Source organism: Rhinolophus hipposideros (assembly GCF_964194185.1).
Source record: "Rhinolophus hipposideros genome assembly, chromosome: 11".
Taxonomy (NCBI): domain Eukaryota; kingdom Metazoa; phylum Chordata; class Mammalia; order Chiroptera; family Rhinolophidae; genus Rhinolophus; species Rhinolophus hipposideros.
Genome location: NC_138057.1, coordinates 72,856,493 through 72,871,411, shown reverse-complemented (window position 1 = coordinate 72,871,411; position 14,919 = coordinate 72,856,493). Strand labels below are relative to the sequence as shown.

The 14,919-nt window shown below is 38.1% G+C and overlaps 2 protein-coding genes and 1 pseudogene across 3 annotated transcripts in view; all 3 read right to left on the bottom strand.

The window, feature by feature from the left end:
* OR5C1 (olfactory receptor family 5 subfamily C member 1) overlaps positions 1-14,919 on the bottom strand; it is a gene marked incomplete at both ends in the record, with an annotated part of 100,525 nt that overhangs the window by 30,045 nt on the left and 55,561 nt on the right. The gene's annotated exons all lie outside the window — the stretch shown is intronic.
* LOC308504707 (olfactory receptor 1L1-like) lies at positions 1,277-2,182 on the bottom strand (annotated as a pseudogene). Its single transcript has one exon. The product of its transcript is annotated as an olfactory receptor 1L1-like (transcript).
* LOC308505331 (olfactory receptor 1L4) lies at positions 7,056-7,997 on the bottom strand (the record flags this gene model as incomplete). Its single annotated transcript, XM_081067360.1, has 1 exon — positions 7,056-7,997. Exon 1 carries the CDS (start codon positions 7,989-7,991, stop codon positions 7,056-7,058), a length of 936 nt encoding a protein of 311 aa, XP_080923486.1. The 5' UTR covers positions 7,992-7,997.

Below are 14,919 nucleotides of genomic sequence, written 5' to 3'. Positions count from 1 at the left end.
TGCTGTATAGTAAAGGTTCGCACTGTCCTACCTTGTATCTTTAGAGATTTTCATTTGCAAATTGAGAATTTTCCTACTTTAGAAAAGAATACTGTGTAAATATCACTATGTGATCCCACCAGGAAGTTCTAATGCTACACATGGTAATCAAACACTAATATTTTGGCAGAAAATGGGTGAATATTTATACCAAGTGTGATAGACACATATTTTTCAACAGCCACATGTCAATCTAGGTCAGATTCCGCTACAAAATGAGTTTGCTGAAATTCTGTAAAGTACCTTTTATTCATTTTTGGATTTTCGGATTGTAGCTAAGGAATTGTGGACTTACATTCTATTGTGGGATTGCACTATAATGCACTTATCCATTCTCATGTCGATGGGCATTTGAGCTTGTTGCCAGGTTTTTGATACTTTTCCCAAAAATTGTTTATTATTGTAAATGGAACTCCTCATCTTTCCATTAAAAAAATAACATTTGAATATACTGGCTTAGCCTTCTCCATGATTCATTTTTTTCTTTAAAAAATTTTTCTGTGCAAATTGGAGAAACATTTTACATCGCTATCCCCTGACAACAACATCTTCACAATAGCAATCTTTTATTATTTTGTTGTTCTATCATTGATATTTGAATGGTAGCCCAAGCTTTATTATTTCAGCAGAAACAGCTAGAGAACTGGAATTGTTTTCTCTACTTGTTTCATATCAAGTTAGATTATTTTTATAGATGAGAGAGTACAAATCACAATAAATGAAGCCCAAACATCATTTTGTTCCATTTTGAACTGCTGCACCCATGAACGTTCTTGTACAGGCCCCTTGCATAACAGTTCAGCTTTCTCTAGGATATCTAGCGAGGAGTAGAACTGTTTGCAGGGTCATCGGTTATGCATGCATTAGTTTGGCATCTGAGAAGCAGATGCCAAGGTGGGATTCAGTGTGTAAGAGATTTATTGAGGAGGGAGAAGGAGAAATCAGGGAGAGGCTTCAACCTCTGCTGCAGTTCTGAAGCCTGTGTATAATACAGTAAGATATCAGTATCTATTTCTCACTTTACTTATTTTTACCAAAAAGTACAAAATAACCTTTTATTTCAATTGTCTCATCCCCACTTACTTACTCAATCCCCACTTACTGACCTGTAAGAAGGAGCTATGATTGACATGTCTTTGCAATATTTTCATAATTGAGTACAGCAGTTCCTGGCACACAGCAGGTGTTTTATGGGTTCCTGTTGAATGAATCAGTGCTGAGAAGTACCATATGTGGGTTATGCTATTCTGTCCTCCTGTTTCGTGTCATCATTCCTAAGGCTATAGATAAAAGGGTTCAGCATAGAGGTAATTACTGTATAGATAACAGTGACCACATTGTTGTCACTGAGTAGGTGGATGAGGGGCGAATGTACGTGGACATTATGGTCCTATAGAATAGTGCCACAGTGGTGAGGTGAGATCCACAGGTAGGGAAGACTTTGTACCTGACTCTCCCGGAAGGGACCCTCAGAACAGCATGGGTGGTACAGATGTAAGAGGCAATGACAGAGACAAAGGGACTCATGATCACAAAGGAGCCTTCTGTGAAGGCCAAAAGCTCATTGACGGAAGTGTCAGAGCAGGAGAGCTTTAGCAGTGGCTGGACGACACAAAAGAAGTGGTGGATGATGTTGGGCTCACAGATGGAGAGGTGGGCCATGAGAATCATGTGGGTGAGCAAGTGGAGGTGGGACACCACCCAGGATACCATCAGCAGCAGGAGACAGCACCTGGGGTTCATGGTCATGGTGTAATGCAGTGGGTTACACATGGCCACCTACCTTCAATGGCCGTGGCGGCCAGGAGGAAGCTGTCAGTGATAACAGGTCATGAAGAAATACATCTGAGGGAGACACTGGGCAAAGGGGACCTTCTTGCTCTTGCTCAACATGTTTTCCAGCATTTTGGGCATGATGATATTTATAAAGCAGCTGTCCACAAAGACAGGTTGGAGAAGAAGAAGTACGTAGGAGTGTGGAGGCAGGCATCCCCCAGATGGCTGTAATGATGACTGAGTTGTCAGCCACATCGACCAGATATATGGCCAGGAAGCTGGCAAAGAGCCACGCCTGCTGTTCAGGGTCACTGGTCAGTCCCAGAAAGAGGAATTCAATCATGTGGCTCTGGTTTCCCCTTGGCATTGGTATTCTGCAAGTAGGAAATAGGAATGAATGTTAGGTGTGTGTCTTGGCTTAGAGTATCCAGTTGTTACAACTTCCATGAGTGGCTGGTATATGGTATATTGACAGGAGTATGGTTTTGGGTGTCACACAGGTCTGGCTTTTCATTCTGGCTCTGTCACTGAATAAACATGTCTGAAAAATGCTTTGTAAATGAGTAGGTGGTATATAAGTGCTAATGATATAAATAATGTAGGATGTCTGACAATGAAGTTCAAGAACTTGTTGCAACAATGTTGCTAACTTTTTTTGATATCAGAGAGATTATTCATTATGAATTTGTACCAGTTGGACAAAACAAGTTTACTATTTGGAAGTGCTGAAAAGACTGCATGAAAAAGTTAGACGTCCTGAACTTTTCGCCAACAATTCATGGCTCTTGCATCACGACAATGCACCAGTTTACGCAGCACTGTCTGGGAGGGAGTTTTTAGCCAGTAAACAAATAAGTGTATCAGAACACCCTCCCTACTCACCTGATCTGGCCCCCAATGACTTCTTTCTTTACCAAAAGATTAAGGAAATATTGAAAGGAAGACATTTTGATGAAATTGAGGACATCAAGTGTAATACGATGACAGCTCTGATGGCCATTCCAGAAAAAGAGTTCCAAAATTGCTTTGAAAGTTGGAACAGGTGCTGGTATCAGTGAATAACTTCCCAAGAGGAGTACTTCGAAGGTGACCATAGTGATATTCAACAATGAGGTATGTAGCACTTTTTCTAGGGTGAGTTTGCGAACTTAATTGTCAGAACTTGTATTCTCACTTGTCTGTATTTGCTTTTGTTTCTGTGTTTTTGGTGTCATATCCAAGAAATCCTTGCCAAGACTAATGTCAATAAGCCTTTATTTTATGTTTTCTTTTAAGAGTTTGATAGTTTCAGATCTTACATTTTAGTCTTTAATCAATTTTGGGTTGATTTTTGGGACTGGTGTAAAGTAAGACAAGGGTCCAATTTTATTATTTTGCATGTGGATATATCCAGTTTTCCCAACATCATTTGTTGAAGAGACCATCCTTTCCTCATTGTATATGCTTGAAGCCTTAGCTATTCGTGTATACATGGGTTTATTTCTGGGCTCTCTGTTCTGTTCCATTGGTCTTTGTACCTGTACAAGACTGGTTTGATTATGGTAGCTTTGTAATATATTTTGAAAGCGTGAAAGGTGAGGCTGCCACCTTTATTCTTTAGTATAAAGATTGTTTTTGCTATATGAGGTCCTTTGTAGTGTCATATGAATTTTAGGATTTCTTTATCTGCTTCTGTTAAAAATGCCACTTGGATTTTGGGTTTTGATAGGGATTATATTGAATCTATAGACCACTTTATGTAGTATTGGCATTTTAACATATTTAGTCTTCCAATCCATGAACAGGTGATATCTTTCCATTTATTTGGGTCTCCTTTACTTTTTTCATCAAATGTTTTTGTTTCTATGTGTAAATCTTATACCCTCATGGTTAACTTTATTCCTAAGTGACATATTCTTTTTGATGCTACTGATAAGATTGTTTTCTTAATTTCCTTTTCAGGTTGTTCATTGTTAGTGTAACATTCACAACCTATTTCTTTTTGTTTTATTTTTTTATTAGTTTTAGGTGTACAAAACAATGTAATAGACATTTATCATTTATATCCCTCACACAGTGATAAGCCCCCTCTGACATCGCATCGTTTACAGCCATTACATTTCCACTGTCTCTATTCCTAATGCTGTACTCCACTTATTGTAAATAAATAAATAAATATATATATATATAAAGTTGTAGTTGGCATTCATTATTGTTCAGCCGCAGCTTCAGATGTACAGTGCAGTGATCAGGCATCTACATCATCCCTGAGCACAACCTGTTTTTTATCCCACTCCAGTCTGGCTCCTTTTCCCTTCCTCCTGTGCAGCTTCATTACCAATGTCAACAATGGCTTCCACGCAACTAAAGCCAATGACAATCTTCCAGGTTTGTTTTGCTTAAACTCACCATATTTTGATGCTGGTGACTACCCATGGCCTCTGGAAACTTCTATTCTTGGCTTATATTACTACTCCTTTTCAGTCCTCTTTGCTAGTATCTTCTTCATCCAACTCTTAAGTGTCAGAAATACTAAGCACTCTTCCCGAGGCCCGCCTCAGCTTTCATGTTTCACACCCTTCCTAGTTTATGTCACTCACTCAGACAGACAAAATATGTTCAAATATGTTTCTCCACGTTCTGGCTATGTGGAGAAAGGAAGATTTAAGACGGGAGAGAAAAGGAATGGAGTACTGTATATTTACACTCTTGGTGTAAATATACACTCTGATGACTCTTTGGTGTTGGTGGGGTGTACCTGTGCTTGTAGATTCTTCTGTTTTTCCAGTGTTATTCCTCCCTGCTCTCAAATTGAACTACATTTGTATTAGTTTAGTATGGAGCAAAATCTCCAACATTTAGATATACATAATGAACTCGCAATAGAAAAACCCAATACATTTCCCTTCACAATTTTCTCATCAAAGGGCATGCCTACAAAATGATTCTACTATTGTTTTCAACCAGCCTCCCAGGTATTTATATGGTGGGAAGAAAGGCTGTCAAGGTTTACTCCCAAGGGTTGTGCAGAAGCCAACCTGCCAAGGTCTACAGAAGGTCTGCTTAGACCTGTCCTCTGATTATATCAACTTTCAGAAGGGATTTATTTCAACCTTACCAAGACTTATTAGCATTTTCCCAAGTTAACTCTAGGCACCCTTGTTTAGATAGCAAAACTTTTATTAATATCCCCAGTTATTTCTGCCTACATCAGCTCACTGCTTCTGAAGGGTGATAGAATTTCATGGGGGAATTGTCTCATATTCTGAGAGAAACAAAATTCTAGCTCTGACTAAGATGGTTAAGACTAATCTGAGGGACAGACTGGTAACTTCTTTACATAACATCTTATCACATGGTCTTCTAATCTAGAATTCTCTTTGGTCTTAACTTTTAGGAATATCTGTAGGCTTATACATAAAAGATCTTCATTTTCTAGTGACTATTTGTTGCTAAGAAACAGAAGCCTGCGGCTGATGGCAGAGTGAGGTCAACCCTAAAAAATATGTTTCCTGCGACCAAAGGACTTAATTAACATTCTATGTTACCAGAAGCTGTAATTAATGAATTTATATTTATTTAATATATGCCAGGCATTCTTCACATTGTGACGTGGTGTATTGTACTTGAGTATGCATGAGAAAACTATGGCACATAAATAGAGGAAGTGGGAAGGGCACAGGTCTTCTAGGCCAGCATCCCCGAAGCCAAGTGATTGGCGGCAGATAGTGGTGAAAACCAGGTGTTCCTGTACTAATGTGTAGGCCATTGTAAATTGAGTTTGTTTCCTGAATAACTGGTTGCTTGCTGATAACTAGAAGAGAACATAGTGATAGCAATGCCAGGGACGTTGTTGTCGGGCCCCAGGTGTCCCTGATTCCATTAGGTTGCTATAAACCTCCTGTTACATTGTTACGGCTAAAAGACTTGTATTCAAATTTAGGTCCTGCCATCCACAAACTTAGGACCCAGAAAAGCTGGTGGTGGTAGAAACTTGATGAAATAATTGAGGCAAAAGGACTCCAGAGAGAGTATGTATCTTACATTTCTATTGTTATTGACAATGACAATCAGGGAAGGAGTGATAAAGCAACAAATACTTATGTGTTCGTGTGTTAGAATCATGTAATGGTCATTAATGCTGTTTCCAAAATACTTCTGGCGCTCCATTGTGCAGATGCATAGTTGGAATGTGCCTTGGGCTCCATTTTGTTTGGATGGGTCATGTGATTAGTTGTGGATAGTGAGTAGTGGTCAGAATGGTGTGAGTCACTTCTGGACCAGAGTATTTAATTGTCAAAGCAAAATCTTCAAGAGCCTTTCTCAGCTCCTGGCAGTGTGATGATTAGTATTCACAGTGGTGCCTGCCCCATCAGCTTTGGTCACCTTGTGAGTGTACAAAACCAGTATCACCCTTATACTTTTTTATGGTGGACATGCAGTGTAAATAAGAAATAAACCTTTGGCTTTAATAGCCAAAGATATTTGAAATTGTTTGTTTCCACGGTGTAGCCTAGCCTATCCTGACTGATACACATTGATTTTCCCAGAATGTACAGGGCATTTCACTGAGGATTCTGGCTATGTGGAGAAAGGAAGAATGGAGAGGAAGGGGAAGGAGTGGAGACTGAGTATTCATATTGTGATGAACTTTGGTGTTGGGGGGGTGTACCTCTGCTTGTAGATTTTTCTTTGTGCTCTCAAACTGAAAAAGCCTCACAGGTATTATCACTGTCCCTCAAACAGAATCCACTGCCTATTGCCTCTTCCTGCTTGGGTGGTTTCTACTATTTGCAACATTCTGCCTATGTCCTTGTCTAATGAACTTTCATTTTTCAAAAGTCAACCCATTCTTATGGCCAGTTTTAGGTCATTCCTCGAGGAGTGTTGACCAATTCCCTACCAAACTCATGTAATTTTTTATTCTAAAAGCTAATGGAACTTTATAATTGCTTGAGAACTAGCTGATGTCAAACTTATAGAAGAATTATTGGAGATAGCATTATTCCATTCTACGTGTGGCAGAAACTGTTTTCCTGAAATCTGGATTCCTAGCAGGACCCAGCCTCTGGATTGAACATATATGTGGTCAAGGTGACTGAGAGAAATCAAGTATTTTAACTTTCATAGCAGCGTTCTAACTGCCATTCAACACCACCCATCGTGACCTCTTTGTCTGCCATGTGAAAAGTAGTTAGGAAGGAGGATAACCTATCACCTCTTAGGTCATCTCCCAATTATAACATTCCATGTTGTTGTTTCTATGAATGAATTCTGTCCCTTAATTTCCTCAAACCCCTCTTCATATCTGTGTTCCTCAGGCTGTAGATGAAAGGGTTCAGCATGGGGGTCACTACTGTGTACATAAGTGTGGCTACCCGGTCCTTCACCACTGAGTACATGGACAGGGGCCTAAAATAAACATAGGTGATGCTGGCATAGAATAAGATTACTACAGTGAGGTGGGAGCCACAGGTAGAGAAGGCCTTCCACTTCCCAGCTACAGAGGGGATTTTGAGCACAGTGAAAATGATTCGCAGATAGGAGAAGAGAACACACAGGAAGGGGGTCACAATGACAGCCAAGGTCTCAGTCATGATCACTGTCTGGCTCGAGGATGTGTCAGAGCAGGACAGCTTTAGCACAGGCTGGGTATCACAAAAAAAGTGCTTGATGACATGGGAGGCACAGAAAGACAGGCGGGACATGAGAAGCACACGGAACATGGAGTGCAGGTGGGAGATGGTGCAAGAACCCAGCAGCATGAGGAGGCAGCGCCGTGGGTTCATTACCACATCATAATGGAAGGGGTTGCAGATGGCGACCAGCCGGTCTATGGCCATAGAGGCTAGCAGGTAGCTGTCCGTGTTCCCAAAGGCCATGAAAAAATACATCTGGACCAGGCAGCCCACGTAGGAGATAGATTTTACCTCTGACAATAAATTCACCAGCATGTTTGGCACAATGACTGTGGTGAAGCAGATATCCGTGAAAGATAGGTTGCTGAGAAAAAAGTACATAGGTGTATGGAGCTGGGAGTCAGAGCAGATGGCCAGGACGATGAGTACATTTCCCACCACGGTGATCAGGTACATGATGAGGAAGTTGACAAAGAGGGGTGTCTGCAGCTGAGGGTTGGAAGAGAGGCCCAGGAGGAGAAAGCCTGAGTCGCTGCTGCTGTAGTTCTTTATCTCCATGTTTCTTGCCTTCCTGGACTGGGTTTGGAGAAGCAGTGGGAGCGATATTAAGGGCAATTTGATCAAGACAGCTTCTTCTGTAACCTCCAGCCTTAGGAAAAAGTCCACCTCTATTTCTTAGGATTTTCAAGAACATTTGCGTCAACAAACTACAGAGAAACAGCTAGTAAAATCCAACAAAGGAACTGTTAAAAATTCCCAGCTGCTTCCTAAATGAGAAACTAAAGGTTTCCTGTGTGTTCATACAGTGTTTCCCTGAAAATAAGACCTAGCCAGACAATCAGTTCTAATACGTCTTTTGGAGCAAAAATTAATATAAGATCCGGTCTTATTTTACTATAAATATAAGACTGGGTCTTATATAATATAATGTAATGTAATACAATATAATAATATAATACCGGGTTTTATATTAATTTTTGCTCCAAAAGATGCATTAGAACTGATTGTCCTGCTAGGTTTTATTTTCAGGGAAACAAGATAGGACCTTCACAGTAGCCTAATTTGTCTGAGTTCTTCCCAATTCTTTTTTGAAAGATTCTTTTTAGGTTGTTTCTTGACCAATTCCTTTGCCTCTTTTTTTTTTTTCTCCCCCAGGAAAAGAGGCTTCTGGGTCCCACCTTTAGTTGGGATGTTTTCATAGAATGGGTCTTGGTGAATTAGGTCCTCTCATTAGGATTTTTTCCTACTCATACTTCCAGAGGTCGTGGTAGTGGGGATAGGATAAAAATGAGCATCAGATTAATCAGCGGTCCTTTGCTTGCACAGATGTCAGATGAGAGTATTTAAGTCTTCAGAGTGAAACCTGCCTACTGTATATTTAAATATTTGTTTTTGGCTCATGTAATCTAGACACTTAAATTACAAGTTTTGGGCCTGGATGCCACTCAAATGGTATTGCTACCAGGAAGAGCCTATGTTACCGAGATTAGCATTTAAACACAAGAGGTTTTTTTAAATTAAAAAACTATGAGGTCCTCATTCTAAACATTCAAATATGAGAATATGAAAATCCCCCTCCCAGCAATGTCATGGAAAAGACAAGGCAGTATCATCTCTGTTAGCATTTGAGCTACTTTGCTCAGACAGTAGACAAAACCAATGAAAGGCAAATTTAGAGAACTAGGAAGCATAAACATTAGAATAAAATTGTCATCATTTTAAAGTGACTTTTCTATCTAGAAAAATGCAAATACCCATCTGAAAACTTTAAACATATGAAGATTTCACCAAAGTGGCCAGATATAAGATAAATACACAAATGTTAATATTTTTCTTTAATTAGAAAAATGTGAGTCCATTGAAAAGCTTAGAATGGCTAAAGTGACCAAGAAACAACCACAGCCTAAGAGAGACATAGAACAACCAACCTCAGGTACCAAAAGGAAGAACATGAAGGGTCCCAATCCACCTAGGACCAAAAGTGGTCGCAAGGAACAGATGACAACTCCAACGTAAAAGGATCCCTTCAAACGAGTTCTACTAAAAAAGGCTCCAAAAAAACCTACCAAACCTATAAGAAAGCCTAAGAAATCTAGAGGAACAACACTCTTCAGTCAGGATCACAGCCTGAACGAGACACTGAATCGAAATAAGCCAGTGCAGAACAAAAAGAAGATGAAGAAGTCCATGACTTCAAGGGACCTCCAGGGCATCCAGTAACTTCAGAGCAAGGACACAGACCTCAGAACTCTCTGCAGTCCCCAAGGTCTGGTGGCTGAGAAATGATCAACTGTGTAAACATTGAATTTTCCAATTGCGTACCCTGATGGTAATTAAAATCAAGCTGCTACGAAAAAAAAAAAAAAGAAGAAGAAAAATGTAATAGAGAAAAAGCTTCAATGATCATGGCAAGAAATTCCAAAAAGTGCTTAGGAATAAAGCTAAGAGGGAAAGTAAAAGAAGTGTGAAAGACCTATTTGAAGAAACTATAACAGAATACAAAAATAATGATTTGAATAAATGGAGATATTCTACCCCTAAAAATGAAGGAGTCAATATTTTAAAATGTCAATTTAGACATTTTAAATGATATCACCTACAAATGATATCATATAATAGTTGTCTTTTTCTGTCTGATTTATTTCACTTAGCATACTGCCCTCATAGTCCATCCATGTTGTTATAAATGGCAGGATTTCTTTCTTTCTCATGACTGAATCTAAAGAAAACAGATTGTAGAACAGTAGGTGCCAGGGACTGGGAGGTGGGTGAAACGGGCAGATGTTGGTCAAAAGGTACAATATTCCAGTTATAAGATGAAAAAGTTCTGGAGATCTAATGTAGTGCATGGTGAGTAAAGTTAACAATACTGTATTATATACTTGACGTTTGCTAAGAGCATAGATATGTATTTATTTTTATTGAGATATAATTGATTTATAACACTGTAAGTTTAAGGCATATAACATGCTGATTTGATACATTTATATATTATATGATTACAAGTGTAACGTTAACTAACACATATATCATGTAACATAATTATCATCGTTTTTGTGGTGAGAACTCTTTGCAACTTTGAAGTTTATAGTATTGTCTATAATCATTATGCTGTGTATTAGCTCCACAGGACTTATTTATCTACTAGTTAGAAGTTTGTACCTCAAAACAACATCTCCTCATTTCCTCTACCCTCCAGCACTGGTAACCACTATTCTATTTAAGAGAGTAAATCTTAAAGGTTCTTATCTCTTAAAAGCAATGGTTTTTATGTAAGGTGATGGGGTTAATAACAACTCTGTTGTGGTAATCATTTTCAGTCAGATTATCATGTTATACACCTTAAATTTTACAATGTTATATGTCAATTAAATCTCAATAAAGCTGGGGAAAAAGTCAAATTTTCCCAAATTACAAAATTCCGTGCACCTGTAATAACACTCCAAAGGAATTTTTAATATGACCTGAGGTCATTCCAAAATTCATCTGCAGGAGTAAATGGCTAAGAAAAAACAAAATAAATTTGAAAAAATTTAGAATAATGACAGACATCTTTTCTAACTGAAAATTTGAGGTACGTAATAATGAAAACCAATAAGATAGAGTATACACAGAAAAAAACAAATCAACAGACCAACATGAATTTTGTATATCAATATTTATGCATTTATGTAGATCTGAAACTATATGGAGCTTAATATATAATAAAGATTTATTTCATAGTAATGTAGTCAGAATGGAATCTTAAATAAATGGTATTTATGACAATTGGCTGAATCTTTGGAAAAAATAAGTCTAGACTTACATCTGACCCTCACATAAAACTAAAACCCATGTGGATAAACAATCTAAAAGTAAAAATTTGTTCCATCACCATATATTTGACTTTGGGTGCTAAACACAATGAAATATATAAATGATGTATTATAAAATTGTATACTTGAGACCTGTATAGTTTTATGAATCAATGTCACACAATAAATTTAAATTTAAAAAGTAAAGATTCTAAGCTATAAACTAAGTTTTAGCAAAAAAATGGAGGAGCATATTTTGAATGGTCTCTGGATGGGGATACCACTCCAAGCAAAAAATAAAATGAAGAGGCAAAAGTGACAAAATTATGTACTAAAAATGTGAAAATTACACCAAAAGAGACCACATGTAAAGCTGAAATATAAACTATTGATACAAAAAAAAAAAGTAACATATTTACCAAACAAAATATATAAGAAGATGTTTAACCTCACTGGTAATCAGAAAACATAATTAGACTGAAATACAATTTTCACCCATAAGAATGTCAACAAATTCTTTGGACAATATCTAAAGGGAAAAAGACCCTCACATACACTGGTAATGAGAAGGTAATCAGTATAGGCTTTTTAGCTGTCTCTATCAGAATTGAAAAATCTGTATCTCTTTATCCAAAAAACGCTTTTATAGAAATCTGAGGTATACACACATTTTTATTGTAACATTGCTTATAATACCAAACAAAACAATTCAAAACGAACAAATGATCCCACAGAGGAAACAACCTAAATATCCACAAATAGGTGAATTATTAAACAATTTACAGTGCTTTCTCAGTATTCAATATCACGCAGTTTCTAAAGAAATAAGGTGGCTGGTATTAGCCATCATTTGTTAACACTTAGTGTAGGCTGCACTGAGCTAAGTGCTTTGCATGTCTTTTATCGTTTTATTTCATCCAAGTCCTAATAGAGAGACAGTGTTATTATTCCTATATTACAGGTAAAGAAATAGAATTAACAAAGTTAAGTAACTTACCAGATCCCACAGTGTGGAAGTGGTAGAGTTGGGATTTTAATTCAGGCAGTCTGAAGGCAGAGTGGAAGCTGTTCATTGCTAAGCTATGTTATCACTGTTACACTAGTGTCTGATATTTTGTTAAGTGACGACAGCACATCGCAGAACAATGCATATAGAAAATCCTACATGTGTAAAGAAAAATATCTCTTTTCTATGTTGTTTATTGCGGTATGTGTATTTATGTGTGCATGTCTTCCTTGTGATGTAAAATTGAAGGTTTGGAGTGAAAAGTTCCTTCCATCTTTAACTTGTTTTGTTTGTATTTGAAAATAATGGATATAAAATCAGTGGATATAAAGTCAATTTAAATTGATTTTATAATCAAAGAGCTGAAATTTCCCTATAATTCCACTTCCCAGAGAACTAGAGTTGTGTTCATATTTTAAAGTTTTTTTTCCTCTGCTTAGATATATACACATTGTATTCACAATGAGGTCATTAGCATTGCATTTTTCACTCAAAATTGCAGAATAAGCAAGATATGCAATTATCTGCTTTTTGACCACCATAGGCAGTGTTACAATGGATATTTTTGTATGTATATTTTTTGCACTTACGAGAGAGTTTCTGTGGTATATAATATTCTCTGAGATATGGAATGCTGAGTTGGAGTTAATGAACATTGAAAATTTTAATAGATACTCCCAATCAGAAACAACCACCCTTCTGGACAATGTATTCATTTGACTCGCTGGCCTATTTTCCCATTTCTTTCACTGTCTTTCAGCCTCATTCCTGGGACATTGTTTTCCCTGGTGGTGAAGGGCTATCTGATCCTGTTTGGGTTTGAACCTGGAATTCCCCAGATCTGTGTCATATTTCTCAGGGGCAGTAGTTACCCCCTTTCCATTAGCCGAATCAGATAACATTGTATATTCCCTTCTGCCTTGGGCAAGTCATTTCACCTTAGTGTACCCATGGATAAGGTGGAGGGGGCTCTACTTTCTGCCCCACCTACTCCTGTCTTTGAAGACTCAGATAACAGTTGTCATACGCATATAGCTGTGATACCCTACCACATCAAGTTGTACGCATGAAATAAGGGCAGTTTTCTTGTATAGCAACCATACCTCAATGATTTTATATAAAATAAAAGAAGCAACATTGCAGAGCCTGGAATATTTGCAGACTTAATCTACATAGATAGTGATAAGAGGACCCTGCCCATATAGTTATCCCAGAATACTTTTCAATGTAGACCTGAAAAGAATGAAATGATTTTGAATGCAAATGGTCAAGGGGTCTCATAGGCGAAAGTCAATTCCACTTACTTGCAATACCTTGTTGCTCCCAGAGCCCAGTAATAGGAGGCATTGTGTGTTATCTGATGCCAGACAATTCCATATCCTGCTTATCCTGCGATTCTGATGTGAACCATGCAATCTTAATAAGTGAGAGTACTGGAATTCAGAAAGGAGGTACCTGTGTTCCTTCCCCAAATGTTTAGCCACTCTTTCCCATTGCTAGTTGTTTTGGTTTTGCACAACCTGCAGAAGGTGGCAGTAGGATGAGGCTTTCTCGAGTCTTGCTCATGATTAAGAAGCATGGGATGTTGAATCACAGTCAATTTAAAAGTGAAAATGGAAGCATTTTTCATTTCTTTCAAAAGCACAATTATAACTTGATTGGATTATGTGCCTTATAAAGCTTATTATTATATTTTCATCACTTTCCGATTATTTAAATAGCATAATGTATGCAAACACACTTTTACATGGTATAGCACTATGTAAATGCAAATTATTATGGTTAGTAATAAAACATTTTGTGTCACTGGGAAAAAAATTACTGTCGAGTGAAAGAGTTTGCTTTCTACAGATGGTTAGTATTATTTTGCTCATACAATAAGCTAGAGAAATGACATTTAATGATGGGGCTTGTCATCTGTTTGTGGTTGGGAAAAAACCAGCAGTGACTGGGAGCCTTGCCAAGCCTTTTAAATTACACCATCCCACCTTAAAAGGTATTTATTCCTTTCCTTGATTGAAAGGAAATAGGAACTATTTCTATACTTTTCAACTCTCTCCATTTGAAATTCCACTTTGTGGACATTTGTCATTGTGAGTTGGTTTTCCCTTCCTTGCTTCCTCCCCATTTACACAGGGCCCTTCTCTTCACTACCAGCCCACATGAAACCAGGGAATGCAAACTTGGAGCACAGAGAGCACTTCTTAAGCAGGACATAAAAATGCCTGGTGGGTAATGCACTGGTGGAAAGCTATCCATCATCCATATACTTGGTGCCTGAAAGCAAGGATAGTTGAGAATTGACTGAACCGGGAAAAAATTCAGCTAATGTTTAGTGGACAGGTTCTGTGCTTAGTACTTGTCTCATTTACTCCTCAAAGCAGCACTATGATATTATAGCATTATTATACTACTTTATGGATAAAGAGAGTGAAGATCAGAGAGTCTGTGGGGACAGAACCCCAGAAAGCAGTTTCCAGGCTCTCGGCCTCACATAGAAAGGTGCTGGCTCAGGTAGTAAATGGCCATCAACTGTGGTTGGATGGCCATCAGCTGTGGCTAATTGGCCATCAGCTGTAACCCGTAAGCCATTGGCCACTAATATAACTGCTGTGGCTACGCTAGCAGAAAAAATGGAGGCTAGCAAGAAGATGGTGGCTAGGAAGTGCGGGACTGCTGTTAGGAC